At 38.9% G+C, this 19700-nt stretch overlaps 1 protein-coding gene and 1 long non-coding RNA gene across 2 annotated transcripts in view; one reads left to right on the plus strand and one right to left on the minus strand.

Annotated features, from left to right (window-relative positions):
• maml2 (mastermind like transcriptional coactivator 2) overlaps positions 1 to 18041 on the plus strand; it is a 53502-nt gene extending 35461 nt beyond the window's left edge. Inside the window, exons 2-5 of the mRNA XM_008426407.3 lie at positions 5460 to 6656; positions 15777 to 15941; positions 16537 to 16645; positions 16724 to 18041. Of these exons, the coding sequence (XP_008424629.1) occupies positions 5460 to 6656; positions 15777 to 15941; positions 16537 to 16645; positions 16724 to 17550 (2298 nt within the window). The 3' untranslated portion in view covers positions 17551 to 18041. The remainder of the gene's footprint in view (positions 1 to 5459; positions 6657 to 15776; positions 15942 to 16536; positions 16646 to 16723) is intronic.
• LOC103475029 (uncharacterized) lies at positions 921 to 19398 on the minus strand. The gene is made up of 3 exons (XR_535270.3): positions 18747 to 19398; positions 18316 to 18653; positions 921 to 2772 (listed from the first exon to the last, which is right to left on the minus strand). It is a non-coding gene; the product is annotated as an uncharacterized LOC103475029 (long non-coding RNA).
• Positions 19399 to 19700: the final 302 nt, after the last annotated feature.

A 19700-nucleotide genomic window follows, 5' to 3' on the forward strand; every position in this document is an offset into this window, starting at 1 on the left:
AAACGATCCTACTCATTTCATTTCTTTATTTCAAACAGACATTAAAAACAGAGACAAACTTAAGAAATAAAATGTAAAACAAATTATTTTGCCCATGTGACATGCAATTTTATATTTTCTGTTCGAAAAGGAGCAGGTAGAAGATACATCTTATAATATCCTGCCCCTTTCATACTTGTCGATGTATTATCAATTGACTTTCAGAACATCAACAAGAGACAACTTGTTTCCATTTTTCATTACGTTTAACTATGTACAATTATTTTAAGTACTATTTATATAATCATTTACATTATAAACTATTAAACATGTTATATAGCATATTTTGAAATGAGTTTTGCTTTAATCAAGTACTCCTTGTAACATCTCCTTGTAAACATATTTTAACTGCACATTGTTTTTGTGTGCGTTAGAATGGACTCGGAGAGGGAAATTAAAGATGATCAGTATATCCTGTGTTTAAGCCTCTCGTGTTGCAGGAGTCACTTTCAAAGTGATTCAGAGCATCTGAGCTCATTAAATGTTAATCAAAAAATCTATTTTCAGATCACTTTGAGATCAGTCGTGAGGATTTCAGGCCAGTTACAGCAGGAGGCCACTGCTTCTGAGAGCTGAGTGAACTGGACTGGTCTTTTCTAATGGAAATGCTGAAAACCGGATTTCAGTTTGGTTTTTCTCTCCAGCGAAGATGGTTTTAATAAACCTCAAACTCTAACCTCAAAGTTTGATCTTCAGGTCCATTTTTCTTTAAACACATTTAAATGCCACAAAGCAGGAGGAGAGCAGCCCCTTTACCACAACACTTCTGCAACACATGCACCTTCCTTTCCATTATTCATGATGTGTTTCCACAGACAGCCTTGAACCGTGAGCCGCTCTCTTGTCTCTCTTCTTCAAAACAAGAATGAACCTGAACTGCCTGCACCAGAGGGGCTCTTTATGTCTGTTTTTGGAAACATTCAAATGTCCAGTTATGCCTAAGAGTTGAGATCATAAGGAAAAAAAACGTTAATTGAGTGCGCATTTACAATTTAAATGAAACTGTACACGTCTCCATGACCCCTATAATAATTTAACATCAAACAGGTGTAGTAGCAGAGAAGAACTGTATCCTCTGTTGGGAACTTCAATATCTGAATTTTAATTTTTGAAAGCATTTTTACTAAAAAAAAAAAAAAGAAAAAAAGCTCTGACCTAGAGTCCATTCATCCATTGTCTGTACCTGCTTGTCCATGTGGGTATAGACCTGGTGCTCTGTCCAGATCAAGAGGTGGCGCACACCCTGGAGAGGTCGTCAGTTCATCACAGGCCACACACGCACGCACGCACACACACGCACACACACACACACACACACACACACCTTGGAACAATTTAAAGAAACCAATTAAACTTGCAGTTGTACTTTTGGACTGTGTAGGAAGCCAGAGTACCCAGATTCGAACGCTGCAATTCCATTGACCATAAAGTTGGGCACATTGGAATTCTGAAAATAAATTTACTTTATGGAAAAACACCTATTTCAGAAAAGAAATGTTGCTACGTTTTTGCAGTAGGATGTGAATATGCCGAAATTGATTTCGCAAAAATGCAATGGAAACACTTTTTTTTCGCATCACGCCAGTTTGCATACAGCAGTAAGACGCTTATTTGCAGGCACTGGTCTCCATGGACCATGCCCAGCTGGTTCCACTTGAGGCCTCACGGTTCATCAAAAGCCGAGTTCGTCCTTCGCTAGTGTTTAATCTATAGCTCCTCTTTAAAATTGTTGGCTACATTTCCCCAAAACTGCTGCATTCGTAGCCGGGCTTGTTGCTCCAACTGAATATAACGTAATTTAGAAAATGAATTATAATCAGAAAACTACATTTTATTTCTTTTTCCAATATTAAAATTTGCTTGATAATCTGAAACGTCTGTTGGCAAAAAAAAAAAGGAAAAAAACTTTAAGCTCCCAAGGTGTGTGTCCTGTTACACGTAGCGTAAAAGTAACATGCAATACACGCTGTACGCTGTACTTTTATGCTTTTAGTATCAAGTTAAAATTATTCTAATTCTGTATTGCATTCAGGCTGTGGGTGTTTTCAAGGGTGTTCAAGTTTCTGAAAGTGCTGGTGGGGCATTACTAATTCATTTTTTTTTCAAGTTGTGGAGAAACAAAAGCATGATTTGATGTTAGAGGCGGCTGAGAACAAACAAGTGGAGGTTTAATAATTTCACTGCGAATCACTTACTTCCAAGTGGCCTAGTAAAATACGTTTCAAATTAAGATAAATGGATGTATATAGATTATCCAATAATTCCTGAAGAGAAAAGTCACAGAATCCGTGAAAAATAGAAGGGAAGACAATCCTAATAATATACTCATTACCTTTTTTTTAATGTGATGTAGATGAAATATGGCTTTATTTTTACACACATTAACTATTTTTTTCTTATCACGTAGCAAGCTTGGACAGTTTTTGGTCACAAAGTACAGTGAGTAATCTGGTGTGCTTCTGCATACACTGATCTGTGATTTGATTTTACAGAGGTTAGGCAAGCTAAGCAATTTCAAGGCCTCAGATCAGTACATCAGCTAATCAAGCTGCTCTCTCGGCTGCAAATTACATTGTTCAAGCCTCCTACAGATGCCTACTTGATTCCTCTTAAAGCTGCTTTTAACCAACTTTCAATTTTTCACGCATCATCTGAATTAATCACCGTTAACATTGTCACCAATGCGGTTCTCTTCAGTGGTCACCTGCTCCCTCGGAAATTGTTAGGCTTCACCTGAAAGAGCAAAGATATGGACATATTTAATTTTTACATGTTTTTCCATAAACATTTTTTGCCCATTTTTCCAATTTATATTTTGTTCACACAGGAGTGCAAGGCTACCCTACGTACATCAACAGCTGACTCTACAGCTGAAGCCCTCAGTAAATTTGAGTTATAGCAATTTGCTGGAAAGCTAAGCTAGCATTAGGATGTTAGCGCTTGAGAGTAACTTTTTTAGATACATCTTCAGTTAACTATGTGCAGTCAAAACTTAAAATTCATTCTTCTGGTTTATAAACGGCAGCCATTACAATCTCTCTAACTGTGGATATCATTGTAAAATGGGAACATGCGTCGCCGCTTGGGTTGCAGGAAGTATTGGGAAAGGAGTTTTGCAAAGAAATCCAAGACCAATCATCAGTCAATACCAAATAAAAACAGATGCTGTTCAGGAATGTAAAAAAACAAAAACAAAAAAGAAAAACTAAGAAAATCTATTAAATTCAGATAGTTAGGAGCGGTTTACTGAAGTATTTGGCCAACAATAGTTTAGTTTCCGTTTTGAAATGACCTGTTGGTACTTTGGCTCTTCTAAACAGTGCTAGTTAATAGTGTGTGCAATAAACCTGCACCTTGAACGATTAAACATTTAATGAGCTGATGACATCACACAGGCAGTATGTTGTAAATGGTGAAAAGTACTTTACTGTTACCAAGGAAAACTCTGGTTTGTTAGAGCAACAAAATAATGTGCTTGACTTAAAATACAGCTTTGTTAGCCTTGCACTCAAAAAAGCAAGCTGAATTTTTGAATTAAAAACAGCTCATTAGAGACTGATGGCTTATAGACGGTTCGCCAACAACACATTTTGAAAATTTAGGTATTTTTGTTCTCTGATATCCATCTTTTAAAAATGCCCCAGAGCCAATACTATGGACACTCCCTGTTAACACAATGTTTACTGATCACATTATGTTAAACACTCTGATGGACTTGTTTGCATATTTTAGTGTTTTGTAAAAGAATATGACAGACTCATAACACACAGCAGAGTCGAGCTTAGCAGCTCTACTCAACACCAAAATATTAAGTTCTCGTAAAAAAAGCTTTGTCAGATGCAGACCTTAAACCTGGACAGTAATTCTATTACATTCTATGGATAAGATAAAACTTTATTGTCCACAGAGGTGGACATTTTCCTGCAGCTCACCAAACAAAGTAAAACAGATTCATGCAATCACAATTTTATAAAATGTTTAAGTGCAAACACAGTTGTAGTAGCAGCAGAGGTAATGCAGGCTTGGCGTGTAATGAAGTGCAGAATTTGCTCTAACCCTCTGGCGGTGAATCATCTTAATGCAATGTTTGCCAGCAGGTGGAAATGAATCAAATTTGTTCCTACAGTGAAACTGACAACAAACAGTGATACTGCTCTCCTGTACGCAGGTTGGACAACGATCAGAGCCATTTTGTTTCCATGCAGCTGCCACATTAAAACATGGCAGGACAAGTTTGTTTCTGTGTGCATAAACAACAGTCAGAGATTAACAGTAAGCTGTTTGCGTCTAACGGATTGTTGTCAATAACTCATTATCTTCAGATGAGGATTAAGATTTATTGTTTTGCGAACAAGTTTATAAAAAATAATTGGTTCAGTGTGTTGCTCTGCTAATGGAGAACAGTTTTGTGGAGTACAGCAGAGTGACTGGAGCTGTGAGTCATGGCTACGTTCATGCGTAAATGAAGACATGAGCATGGCACAAAAGGAAATCAGATATCTGCACCAGCATGTTAAGCAGAATCTCAGCCACAAAGGAAACTCTGCTATCTAACCAGGCACAATGGTGGAAAATATAATGTATGCAAATGAGGGAAACAGACAAAGAAGCTATTCTTCCCTTCCACAGTCTGTATCAGATTCCTAACCATCTTCTCATCCCATCCACTGCCTCGAACTACATAATCAAACGTGTCTTTATTGCCTCATTTCTGTACTCCAAATGTTTAAATATGCTTCTTATTTGAAATGATCTATTCATTTTATGTGACTGTCAGATTTACAGTTGGGTAAATAAATTGATTTTTTATTATCTAGGTGCTTTTATTTCAAACGAACGGCAATAAATTCTGTTGTTAAGAATTATAGCATAAACACCTGCTAAATTTGGTTATCAGAACCTCAGTAAGCAGATGTACCTTTTTACTGTTCTGGGAATTTATAGTGTTAAAAAGTCAGCCCTTGTAGATTGTTATTACTAATACACCTTAAACCACCAATCTTTATACTCCAGTTAATGATTAAGGTAAAATTATGGATGTTTATTCAAAAATTATGTATTCAAAAATTAAAATTATGGATGTTTATTACAATAATTGATTCATCATAATTAATCATTTCAGCCCTACTTAAAATTGTAGGAACTTTTTAAAGAAACTTTCTTGTGGTTTTGAAATTGTAACCTTTTTATATCTTGATCCTAGAAACCACACCATCCGTAATTTACAAAACTGTATTTGTAAAACATGCCTATCTTTATTGTACCGATAAACAGGTCTTCTGATAAAAAAAAGCCTCTTCCTGAATTTCACTAGTTGGTCAAATTTCCTACTTCTAAAAGCAGTGCCTCAACTGCAAAACTGAATGGAAAATGGATTGGCTGTTTGAATTACTGATATGTTACTGTTCTGTGTGTTGTAGCTTCAAGGATCTCTGCGAAGGAAAATGGAAGGAAACACACCAGGACTGAAGCAGAACGGCCTCTCTTGTGGATTCTCAGGATCCGACTTTAAGCGCGTCCGTTTGGACGCAGGTGGCCTGGGTCACGGTTCCTGCAACCACAACTTAACCCACCCTCTGCAGGGGTCCTCAACCGCTGGCTTGCAGAGGAAGAACTACATGATGCCCCATGGAATAGGGTCAGACATGTTCAACATGACTCTGAAAGAAATGAAAAAGGAGCCCCAAGAGATTCAGTCTTGTGGCCACTCAAACTCTGAGATGATTTTCGACTTCAAAGATGAAGGTAGCGGGCAAATTGACCCGGAACTCCAGGAGCTGTTTGATGAACTGACAAAGTCGGTGCCTCCTCTGAATGATCTTGAGTTTGAGAGGATCCTTAAGCAGGACGATACCTTTGGTTTGGATCTAGGTCGGCCAAATTCAGCAGGAGCAGCAGCCACTCTGTGTTCCCCGGTGGACAAGGTGATAAAGACGGAGCACTCGCAAGATTTCGGACAGGGCCACAATGGTTCACCGCAGCTTCGACCGGCCTCAGCGGGTCCCTCATTCACACTGAACAGCGCCGCTTCTACCAACACGTCGCAGAAAGGCAATGCCCAGACCGGACACAGCAGAACCATGCCCTGCTGGCCGGAAATATCCCACGCACAGCAGCTCAAGCAGATGGCAGCAAACCAGCAGCAACCAGGTGCTCTTCTGCATCACCAGCACCAGACCCAGCATGTAGGAATGACCGGCTGGACTGCAACCATGAGCCCTCAACCCACCACCAGCAGCTTCGCCAAAGCAAAAGTCTCTAACCAGGCCACACTCAACCAGCAGAAGATGGGCTCCCATAATAAAGGCATCAGCAACTGCCTGTTTAAGTCAAATGGGCACAATGGCTCCCATCAGTTAGACATGAAAGGTCTAAATTCCAAGCCCACGTTGCACTTCAGCCCCAAAGTTTCTCATTCCACCAGTCAGTCCATGTCTATCATGACAAACTCGATGACCAAGACGGAGCAGCATCAGCAGTCGCCGTCACCGAGCCAGAACCAGGCACATTCAGCTCTCCATTTCCAGAACCAACAGATCTCGACGTCGAGTGGAGTCTGTTTACAAGCCAAGTCGGTTTCTGCTGGGCTGCCATTCAGAATGTCTCAGCAGCAACAGGTAAGACCTCTAGTCAGGTATCCTTTCTTCTTCGAGACTATAGAATGTAGATTTAAGATTGAAAACTTGAATGAAAAACAATAAAAATTTATTTAATTCTACTACACATGAAATACTTTTCACAAATAGAGCAGCGCTGATTGTCCTTGTCAAGAACAATTGGATTAAGTCAAGTGTGTTTGCAAATTGGCACATTTCAGCAGCAAGGCAGTTCAAAGTGCTTTACACCACAAAAACACAATACAGTGTTTAATTATGAAACAGCAAAAAACAGATTTTGTCAAATGCCACCATCAAAATCATCAAGCAAATTAACATCAAATATATTAAGAATCAAAGACAACTCTAAGCAAATGGGGTTTTAGTCTTGATTTAAAGGAACTCAGTGTTTCGGCTGTTTTACAGTTTTCTAAAAGTTCGTTCCATAAAAGTGCAAAACAGTTTTTAATTATATGGCTGTTTATGGAAGCTTTAATTTGCAAATGTCGTAATATACAGCATCCTGGACGTCTTTGACACTTGGTACAGCACTTTTCTGATCACTCAAAGCGCTAGAGTCACTTTCACCCGGTAGCACTCACTTTCATCCATCGATATGCAGCCTGGGGTTTAGAGCCTCGTCCGGGGGCACACTTACATGTGGTAAGTAAGAAAACTGGAATTGATCCCAGAAACCTCTGACCACAAAATCTTTACTCTTCCCACTGAGCCACAGTGGCTGCTGTCATCAAATACCCATGGACTGGTATTTTAGAAATACCAGTGGATTTACACTGCTAATCCCTAATGTGATGCTGAGGACAATTTAAAATCTCAACTCTGTAATGGAACGTTGAGTGCTTGAAAATTAAGTCAAATTCCTTGTTTTCTTGGCCAACAAAGCCATTCGGATTCTGATGTTACCTTTGCTCCTATTGAGAAGAATTAATGGTGGCGGGAACACTGGGAAAAATTTTACTCATGTTATTATATGTTCTCATTTCAGTTTTAAAGAGAAGTCACAATCAGTCAGTATTGACAGGTCAATATTAATACACGTTATATTTTCCCGGCACTCAAGGACACCATACTAAAAGCACAAAATCCATAAAAAATAATTAATAAAATCACTTGAATAGATTCATTTTTGTGCCCTAGTGAATGATGAAGCCACAGATTACTAACTGGATGGTTTCTAAACATTGATCACTGTAAAATGAGAAGGAAAAATTACAAAAATTCTTCAGTTACATTTATTTGCACCACCAACATTTTTGTTGGTAGCATTTTGATTTCTTAATTTTTAAACTAAACTTAGAAGTTAGATTTTTTTTAAATCTATTTTTCAGGTTTTAATGCACTGAAAAATGAATGACATATATATATATATATATATATATATATATATATATTTTTTTTTTTTTTTTACAAACCTCACAGAGAAGCTAGTAAGTGTGTAGTGCCCAGAATGTAACGCCAAATATTGAAAACTTAAGATAAGTGGTTACAATTACATCCATAATCTGTGGTGTTGCTATGAAACTCATATAAATACCATTTGAAAGCAGAATAACTTTTATGTACAGTAAAAGTAACACACTGCTTAGCCAGACTTCATATTTGGAGTCGTCTTCAGTCGGTTTGCAGCCGCCCCGCTGCCTCAAACGGCTCTAATGTGGTTGTGTTTGTTTTGGGACCTGCTCTTCCTAATGTCTGCAGCGAGCCCCTTCGAAACGTCTGTCCCCTGCAAGTGTTTTGACGTTGACACAGATTGCCAGAGCATGGCGAATTAACATGCAGGACTTCTAATTTCTTTGCTTGTCGCGGTGGCTCCCTGTCAGGGCGCAGATATGCGCAGCGGGATTTGCTAATTGGAGGTTGTTAGCTACAAGGGACAAGTGGTGGAAAATGACAGTAATCTTCTTAGCCTGGTGCCGGAGGTTGAATCGCTGATTTGTTATGATTGGAGGAGATTTAGACTGTCCCTTCTTTCATTTTATGCGCCAACACTATCTGTGACTGCCTTTGTGTGAAATGATAATGTGAGCCACACAGAAAGCTCTTGTAAAGTGTGCAGATCAAGGGAAGTGCCTGAACGACCGGGGGAGGATGGGATAAGGAGGAGAAATGGAAGGGAGTTATAGACATCGAAGTAAACAAGAGTGAATGGCAAATCATGCTTTAACGCTCTTCATCTACTAGCTACATGTTCTTCAGTCAATCTTGCATCTTTCATGTAACTTTCTGCAACATAAGATGTTTTAAAAACAGACCTTCATCCAAGCTCTACACAAAACCATTTTAAAAAAACTGATCAAATTATTGAAATCACACAAGACGTGAACGAGGTAAGACAGACAATAACAAGATTGCTTACAATTTGTAAAAAAGAAATATATAAAATTATAAAATAAATAAACCACAAATACAAAAAAAGAGGGCGAAGAGACAAAAATATATATACATATTATTCATCAGAATAGCATTGCATTTATTCGGTGTCAGAATAATAGAAGTATAAGAATAAGTTGTTGCTAACTTCATATTCAGAGATTGACCAACACAATGATTGCTACGCTTTTAAAAGTTTTCTGGAAAAGTTAACACGATGATGTCACAACTTTGGAAGCTTCTGATCTCACAACATTTTAGGTAGTTGAGGTAAATATACATTATATGTAATGTGTGTCTCCAAACATACTGCATCTGGTTTATCTTTATGTACGAGTTCCAGATGCCTGACGGCGCCGCATTTATCTGATTAAACCTTTACATTGAAGCATAAACCTTATAGGAATCATACAGAAATAGAGGTGAAAATGCCCCAAGAGTCATTTCAGTCTGTCAATGTAGGCTAAACATGATTAGGATAAGAAACTAAGAAATACAGCTAAAACTAATAAACAAAACTTTGGTAACCATAATAAAAAAGTGTAAGTTAACGAAACACATCCAAGTTTTATTAAAGTTTTATGTACAAATGTAAAAATGTGTATTTTTCACTCATTTCAGAAAGTGAAACTCATAAAATCGATCCATTAAATATTAAATGAAATATTTCAAGTCTCTGTTGTAACTTTGATGATTATGGCTTACAGATAATGAAGGCTCAATATTATTAATACAATATTATTCAAGATCAATTAGAAAATTATGTTCTAAACAGAAATACCACACTTTTTTCCTTCCACTCAACTTTTACACAACACCCAAAATGTAGGAGACACTGAATTTTGGATCATTATTATCTGCAAGTCATAATCATCAAAATTATAAGAAAGAAAGGGTTGAAATATGTGCAAAGATCAATTTATTTTCACAATATTTATATACTTTTAGCTGTACTTCTATATTGATAAGCACATATTTAAAAAATTATAGAATCGTTACGAAAAAAAAAAAAAAGTTGCAGATGTCTCTGCCCGTTCCATTAAATTTAATTTCAGCTCATATGAAATTAAAACTTGGTGACATTCTGGCAAAATGACATTGCAGATGTCTGAATGAGCTTCTGAATTTACAGCAAACTGGAGGCAGAAGCTGGAAACCGTTATCCAAACACGCTGTGGGATTCCAGCGATGCAGCCATAGCGAGTCGTTTTACCAGCATGTCAGAGCCGCCAGAGGCAGGATATTCAGTTTGACCTGATTTTTAAATGCAGCAGCCTTGTGTGCGACGAGAGCTAAAAGAGAGAGGTACAGAGAAGCTCTTTCTATTTTATGACATTTCCATCTCACCGACAGCAACAGCAGCTGCCGTTGCTCGTTCCTCGTGCTGACACGGCTCGAATGCTTAGCTGGGACAATAGGAGGAGACCTGTCAACGCGGACGTCATCCGCAACAATCCTGACGATCGTCAAAGTGATGTCTGGGCTATCTGGGATTTTGGTTATGTTCTGTCAGTTTTCATTGAACAATACAGATTTCTACTGATGTCATTAACAAAACTATGAGCAGCCATTTCACTACATTTCTACAGTCTTATAAATGTGCCTAATTTTTCAGTGACACAGAAATGAAGTTTTTAAACAGTATATTTAAACATCTGGTTTTAACTGAACCATTCAGCTTGTTGGAAAGAGTAGATTGTATTGGGGATAATGGGATTTCCAATATATTGGTTGAAATAAATTCACATTTTCTCTCGTCAGTACAGTCCAACTTTTTATATTTTTGGCACCATTCTCTGTGTCACGCAGACCTGGACGACAAATACATAGAACTGTATTATTTTAATGTTTACAAGCTGAAATGATTTCAGAACACAAATAAAAACTAACGCATCATTAAAAAAAAAAAGCCTTAAAAATGTACTATAATAAATTAAAAAAAAAAAAAAAAGAAACGGACTCCTCCAAAGCCCTTTGAATAACCTCAGGACTTAAGATATTGATGTTATGAGACTCCAGTTAAGTTCAAAGGGGGTAACGTTTCTGGGACATCTTCCCCTAGGACCCTGTATTTTCCATGAGCTTTTTTGTTTTGAACAAATTATGCAAACACAGCGTTCATATTGAAGTTGAAAAAGTAACAGAAAAAAAACAAACAAGAGCCCCATTGTAATTTTAGAACGTCTGTTCAAAAATGCAGATAATAGAGTTTGTCTGTCGCAGTCAGCTGGGACAGGGTTAAAAATCTAGCTAATGAGGAAAAGGAGAAAAGAAAAAAAAGAGCAAAATCTTTTCCGAGCTGAATTAATAATGCCAGAGAAATAAAAGTTCTGAAAGGACAGCTTGATCCATCTGTGTAACAGCAGTGACCAGCAGTGGGCTTCGTTGAGCTGAACAAATCTGTGAGCCTTCATTTGAACAGACACAGATTGGTGTTTATTTAAGACTTTCAATAATTTTATTTCCAATATTCACTTTCTGAATTATGTTTTGTGATTGTAGCGTTGCTGTGCCTATTGATATATTTTCGTTTACATGAAGGCAGGAGTGATTAATAATTCACAACTCCCATCATACAAAAATGCATGTGCTTGTACGCAGTATTCAAAATAAGAAAGACAAGAAAACATCTCATTCAAATGAGGCAGATGGTTGTTAGTCTTTATACTAAGTTAGAAAGTGGCTACAGGAAATGAGCTTCTTTAACCAGCAAGTCAGGAACTCAATTTTTTTTTAGCTTTTTCCAATCCGTGAATGCACCACAATAAGCACTTCCAGGTCATGCCGACATTGAAAACTCTTTGGTGTGAAATCTATTACTGAGTGTAACGCTTTACAGATCAAATTAAAGTGCATTTTCAAGTTGTATACAGGTTTAATTGTCTTAACTATTGTTTCAATAAATAGTTTTTTCTGTTGCGCAACTCCAAAGAAATTAACCAAGTCCAGAGTTCTATAAGCCGCCAACAAAATCAATGAAAAGTAACTAAAATTATCCTAAAAGGACGAATTTACAAAAATCAAAGGGCCTATTTAATTTTTTGACGATATATCATCTATTCGGCCTCACAATTAAAAGAGAATGACCTTTCAATCAATAAGACCATTTTTGAATCACTAATATAGATTGAGTGGGCGTGTCGCCACCGCATTTCTATTTTAAAAAAAGTACATAAAACAAACGACTCACCGTCGAGCGGTTGCCAGAAAACACCCAATATAATCCTTCGGCTGTGTTAATAGGGCTCGATCCAGCCGTATTCTTCCATAAGTTTGGAAGACGCTAAGCATAAGCAGCTAGCCACAGCGACAGCAGCAGAATTCACCTGTGACCCGGAACTTGAAGTGTGCCGTCAGTTTGACTCGCCAAAATAAAATACGGGTTGATTATTTTATGCAGGTTACATGAGTGAAATAGACTTGATGTCAGAGGAAGCTCTGAGATATAAGAATCAATGTAAAGAAAATTGTTTCTGCACTGACATGATCAGAGTTCACTCAGAGCGTTTCCACACGTCACACTTTGACCTAAACCCTTTGAAAACCCTGTTTGCCTATGGTGGACACAAAAACCTCAGAAGAAGTCATGAGCACAAGTTCCTTCTTTACAAAATGTAAACAAAAATGGAGTAGGATTTTTCTTTTGTTTTTGGCGAAAGACCATGAGCCATTTCTCCCGCTTTCGCTAGACTCTTGTTTGTTTAGGTAGTATTCAGAATACCCGGTTCACTTCCTGCTTTTGGAGCGGCCTCCAGTCTGATTGGCATTCAGATTTAAACCGCACCCAAGTTCACTCCAGCTGATCTGAAGTCTAGGTTTTTTGTCCACATCAGTGTTCAATTGCACTTTCACACCTCTGTTAATGAACCAGACTTTCTAGACAAGCAAACTAGAATTTGATTAAAACAGCCAAAACTGGACTGCTGTAAATGCACCTTGAGACTTTCAGCAGTGAGACATATTACAGAATAGCGACCCGTGTTGTAGTTCTTAAAGAGACATAGGAAGTAACTTCTTGCTTATCTAATTTAAAAAAATCTGACTAGAAACAGAGTAATTGCTCTTACCCATTGTCAAAACGGGAAGGTCAAAAGAACAGAACAAGGCATTCAAGTAATGTGTGTTGATCTTTACAAGTCAGGAAATGGCTACAAGAAAGAGCTAACCTGCCAAAACTTGTCCATATGTCCGAAACATTTTGCTGATGATCTTGTGGGACCACATCCTTCAGTAAGACTTAGAGCAGGGCCCAGTGGGTTGAGCCTGCAGGTCACTCTAGCAGCGCTGTGAAGGGAGTACTTGTTTCCTGGGAAAGGGAGCAGCGGCCAAGTCCAGATGCCGAGGCCCTCCCCAGGGACAGCATCCTGAGAAGACTGGAGGAAGTGCAGTGTGAGAGCAGGCGAGGCCTGCGCAGCCGCAGGATGAGGGGCTAAATCACTCGGCTCCCTCGCTCTCGAGCCTGAGCCACATGTGGTATTCATTTAAAACAAGCTTGGGAAGAATAAAAACGGGAGAGGGGGGCAGAGAGGGGCACGGAAAACAGCTTTATGACACATCGGGATTAAAGGATAACCGAGTCGAGCTAAAAACACCCCTTCTTTGGATATTTACGTATAACAAGGGTTAGGTGGAGCGAGCCCTTTACAGTTTTTCAGTGATGGTCACCAGTTCTTCCACAATCGCTAATTGGAGAGAGTGAATCAGAACCTCAGAGCGGAAAGGAGAGATCTGTTTTGATGTTTCACTCAACGTCGTTACCAGCCTTGATTTACTGTGTGGGTAAAAGTAAGTCAGAGAGGCAGAAAATGTTAAATTCTCTGGAAGTCATGATGAGTTTTACCCCCGTCATTCTCTAATCCGAGTTGTTACTTCTCACAATGTCAGGCCATTCATTTAGACTCGCTCAAACGCACTCATGCGGTGAAAATACATAAACACTTTCTTTTTTTTTTTACTCCTTTTGAGGAATCACAAAATCACCGCCCTGTGGTTATTCATTTTCTGCTAAAAATGTCTTCTAATAGCTTTTTCCCAATGCGCTGTTGGATTTCTAATCCATTTCACCCTGGGAAACATTTTAAGTCAACACAATGACTGACACTGTACACACAATGTGTTGACTTGGATTTAGTGCACATTAACCTCCTTTGTGAGCAATGTGAGGGTGTCCTCACATTGCAAGCCCAACGCGTGGCTCTCTTGGTGCGTCCTGAACGGCCCGCACTGATGCCTAGGAAATATAAGATCTCAAACAGCAGCGAGGCTGAGAGCTTATCTGCAAAAACATACGAGGAGGAGTTTTTGGATGTCTCAATTAAATCCGAGTGTGGCAGGCTACAACATTTTAATCAGCGTCACGAGCCAAATGGATTTGCAGAGGATGGGATGTCTCCCTGCCAAAAGCACGCAGTGATCAGTAAAGGAGAGCTTATTAAATGGAGGTGGTCACGGCGCTGGCGCTTAACTTCCCATCGGCACACATTTCCTGCTGTCTCAGGGATTCTTTCCACTCTCTTTAGACACAATTATCAAGGGAGAGGCAGGCCTTGAGGAGGACGCTTGCTCTCGCGCTCTCTCTTTTGCTCATCCCCTTTCCAAAAAAAGCCCCTCTCTCTCTCTCTCTCTCTCTGAGTCTCCCTTTCTCATCTGCAGAGGGAGTAGCCTTGACCACATTCTGGAGTCTGAAAAGCATCTTTCACACAGACATTTAATAGCTTGTAGGATTTCGCCCTCTAGTGGTAGATATGGGTTTTTGCATTGATTCAGATTTTCCTTCTTGTGGCTCATTTCAAGACCCTTGGCAGGAAGTGAATATTTTGTGCACATCTGCACTTTTCATAAATATCATGAACATTTTTTATGCATTTATTTATTTAGGTAATTTGATTCAAAAACCAGGAATTTACTCTACAGATTCACAACACAGAATGAGTATTAATGGATGTCAATTCTGATATAGCTAATTAGTCATAAAATATAGTTTCTCTGAAAAATTTGAGAACCAATTTAAAACATATATATATATACATAGCTACATTACTGCTGCTTTGACAGTTGTAAAGCAATAGCTGAGAACTGCCACAAGTAGGCAGTTTACTAAAGGTAATTGCTATAGAAGTTGGCATTTTACTGAATGGTTTGGTGGAAGGAAAAAATGTCATAGAAAAAGGTGCACAAATCTATTCTACGACTTAACAAGGCTTGAATGGTAACTGGAGTCAGAGCTGTAAGAGTCACCGCCTATGGGCGCATCTAGACTAGAACTCTTCCGCATCTTGAGCTGAATCACTACTGAACCAGAGAAATACATATTAAATATTATCAAACGGAGGATGAGAGACAAACAAAAATACATGCATCCAATGCATTAATCCTCAGCAGATTCACAGGCTTTTCTCCTCCACACTATGCTGCAATTATGCAGTAATTTATTGACTGTAAAGTACATGGATAGGCTTTTAGTAGATAGATATTTTTGCATTAAAAATGTTTCTATTTGTCTAACATTTTAAATTATGAGCAACTGAATTTAGGTTGGGGTTTTTTTTTAGCTATAAGCTGTAGTCATCAAAAATAAACACTTATTTATTTTTGATGAATAATAAATAAGTGTTATTCACTGAGTGATGAATTTATAGAATGAATTTCACTTTTTAAAAAAATAATTTACTGAAATAAATTAGCTTTTAAATGATATTCAACTCTATTAAGATTCTTCACTAAATAATCTTTTATTTTTCCTCTATAAAGGCTGTTCCTGCTGGTCCTAGGATGCCCACCAGTGGAAGCTTAGGAGTCCTGTCAGCCCAATCACAACCGCAGCCGCCAGCGCCTAGCAACCAGCAGAAAGGCCCGGTCAGAGGCCCACCCATGCAGAGACAGGTTAACCTGCAGCAGCATCCCATCAGCAACACAGTAAGCTGCGTTTAGAGCTGAGAGAACTGTTGGGCTTTGGTCAAACTAACAATTATTTTAGTTATCAGTTTGTCTATCAGTTATTTTTCTTTATTTTTTAAAATGGACACAGTCTTCAGATTTTTTTATAAACCACTTAAACTTTTTTTTATTCAATGTTAGAAATACATAAGAAGCAACAAATAAAAAGCAAACGAGTTATTGTGTAAAATGCAATGCCATGGCATTCCTTCAGTGTACACTGATCACTTGTCGCAAAAAAGAGAAAACTTCTGACATCAACATATGAAAAGCCCAGCCTCTGTTTGACTTATCGATACAGTGTAGAGATAATCTGGTGAATATTATCTGGATTAACTGATTAATAATGTCATAGCAAAAAGTGATTAATAGGAGATTTTTGTACAGGATTGGAACCAGATGAAGCTAAAACTGCCAAATGAGGAGTTTTGGATAGGACAAATTGATTTATTTATTATCGATTAATAAATTAGTTGACGATTATTTCCGTAATTGATACTGCAAGATTAATCATTTCAGTCATACATCTGTTGAGCATTCATTCTCCATGTCTAAATTTTTCTCTGCTTTTCAGGATAAAGATAACACACATGACCAGTTCAGTCGACATCTCACAAGACCACCTCCGGATTACAAGCAGTCGAGAAGCTTGGTGGGGATTCAGCAAGCAAATATCTTTCCAGGTACTTCTAAACATTTCATGCAAATTAGCATCAGCGTAAATCCTGGCTGGTAACCCTGAAACTTTTATGTCTCTTTAGGTCAGAACCCTGCACAGTCTCCCAGCAATGGTCCCGACAATAACCTGCAGTCCATATCTTGCCAACTCTCAAGCGGGCCTACTTCAAAGATGAGCTCCTTGCCATCGGATCGCAGATTCGGTATCAGGCCAGACTGCCATCCAAGTTCCTGTATCGGCCAGTTCCAGCAGCAAAACAGTCACGGTCGTATAGGACTGAGTCAAAGTAAACCGAGGTTCCTGGCACCAAGCACACAGGGGAAATCCTTTGGGATGAACAATGTAGCAGGTGTGCAACATCAGAGGGCAACAGCTGACTTGCATTCCTCCAGGGTGCCAGTACAGAATCTAGGAGGCTCGATGACAAATGTCAGTCTGGGCTGGGGGTCAGCCAACAAGCAAGTGGCAGCTGGACTTCGGCGTCTGCCCAACCCGCTGCAGTTGCAGGGTGTGCAAGACCTGCCGAACCACCCGTACCAGCAAAGGCACGTCGGACCGCCCAACCAGATAGCACCAGACGCCGGGATGCCAACCCTGGGAGACGCAGGCCAAGCCAGACCGAGTCAGGCCATGATGGGCTGTCCATCCCCTCTGGGAAACCCGAGCCAGGCCTCTCCTGAACAAAGGGTGCCGGCAGCCAGCTTTCCAGATGCCAGTCCAGGTTCAAGCAGCTACCAGAACAACAGATCCAACCGTCTGACCTTCGACTTCCTCCCGGAAGGGGACAACACAGTCCCTGGAATCAACGCGGACTCAGACTTCATTGACTCCCTGCTTAAGTCGGGCTCTGGGAACGACGACTGGATGAAAGATATAAACCTGGATGAGATTCTGGGAAGTCACTCGTAAGTTTAGATTACAGGCTGCAGAAAATGCACCTGCAGCTCAAATGATAGAGTTTATATCTGTAATGTAGTATGGTTACAATTTGTAAGTATTGTTCAAAAAAAATTTTATAAATCCAAATTAATTGTTATTCATGTAAACAGATTTTCTTGGTTTTGTATTTACTGTATGTTTGTGTTCGCAGTACATATTTGTCTCCGGTATATTCCCCCCAAGAAACTGCTTTCCCGTTTTTGTTTTTGTGGACTGTATTTCATGCATTAGTGCTGTTATAACATCAAAAAATACACACTGTGAAAAGGAAGTTACTTCTCTTAAGTTTCTTACCCCACATTTAGCATGTTCTAGTATTTACCACACTGAATTTTCCAAAACAAACGTTTCCTCTTATTGTTTGGCCATTTTCATCTGTGGTAGTTTAAAATGCTGTTTTAAATAGTGTAACCCTTATTTTTCTCATGTGATATTTAATACTCGGAATAGTAATTAGGGAATATAATACATGTAATTAATAAAATTTATTTGAATAAAATAGAAGTTTATTTCTTTTTCTTTAACAAAACTTGACATTAAAGATAGGTCTCACACACTACACCCTTTCACTGTAGTGTAGATTGACTTGTAGAAAAAAAAATCACTTGGATAGAACTGGTCTGACAGATCTCAGTCTAATGAAATTAAAGAACAAATTAGATAAACACAATGAGTAACATCATCTACAAATGGAGAAAAAAAAAGTACAGTGTTAAAACTTCAGGAATGAGCCACCATTCAAATTTTCTCCAACAGTGTGGAAATCATCCAGGAAGTCACAGAAACACACAAAGCAACATCTAAGGCACTGCAGGCCTCTATCTATCCCCAGCTGACGAAAACCTCTGGTGACAGAACACAAAGATTCAGCTCACGTTTGCCAGAACATCTCCAATACCCCCCGAGATCTGTGTGTTAAATATTCTAAACAAAAGTAGAACTTGATGGAAAGTGTGACTCCTGTTACATCATATCCAACATCAAACACGGGAGTTTGAGCTGCATTTTTAACATATATGTCCTGTATAGCAGACATCTGGGGGGGGGGGGAATGTAGCTCCTCTGCCTCCTTTCTGCAGAAACAACCAATCAGAGCCGGTGGGTCTTAACGTGTCAGTCAAGCTCGTGGAGGACTGGTTTGCTATAGATGTGCTAAAACAACTTACCGTTACAGTGTTTATCCGCCTTCATCGGTGGCCATGGTTACAAGCCTGCGCGCCACAGCAGGCTCCGCCGTGGGGAAGGAGCTGTAGCTTTGTGTTTTCAGTGCTTGAAAACACAACAGCAATGTCCAAAAGGTTCATGAAAACGAACAAACAAAAAAGTAGGTTCTTCTTAAACCTCACGAGACGCTGGGGCATGGCCGTAAACAGGACGTTAGTACTCAACAACCTTTCCGGTGTGTCCGAATAAAAAGCAAAGCGAAGAGGACCAAAATTCCTTTTGGTCCATTTCTTCTCTAACACACCTGGAGCAAATGAACGGCTGGTGATGAGGCTTCTGGAGAGCCGAGTTACTGCCGGTGACTCAATTCTGCAATTCTGTAACCAACCATAAGGGGGAGATGGTCAGTATTTTTAAGCAATTATTTTCTCAGTGCATCTAACGGGTCTCATCTTTTTTTTTTTTTGAGAAAAGGCCCTTCTTGAATATTAAATTATACTTAGAATGTTTCCATTTGTATAGCTGAAGATTCGTTCACTGAACTTTTGAGCCTTGTCAGTGTAAAATCACATGAAAAAGTGTCTTTTCAATCCTTTCAGTATGGTTAAAAAAAAAAAAAGTTTTTGCAAATTAAAATGAGAAAACCCAAGAAATCACCTTCATCTAATTATTCTAATCTTTATCTATCCACATTTGGTAGCAATTCCAGCCTCAAGCCTTTGATGAAACCAGCTTACCTCATCTGACTTCTGGCAGTTTCAGCCCTTCTTTGAAGTTCTTTTCCAGCTCCATCAGGTTGGACGCAGAAGTCTGTTCAGCCATTTTCAGATCGCTTTTTTTCCCCTGTTTTTAATACATTTGCAAAATACTCTAAAAATACATTGAAATAATAGGGTATTTGTTAATAAATTTAATTTAATACATCTTCAAATAAGGCTGTAACATTGCAAAATGTG

This window comes from Poecilia reticulata, chromosome 13, assembly GCF_904066995.2.
Source record: "Poecilia reticulata chromosome 13, P_reticulata-male-v2, whole genome shotgun sequence".
Classification (NCBI taxonomy): Eukaryota; Metazoa; Chordata; class Actinopteri; order Cyprinodontiformes; family Poeciliidae; genus Poecilia; species Poecilia reticulata.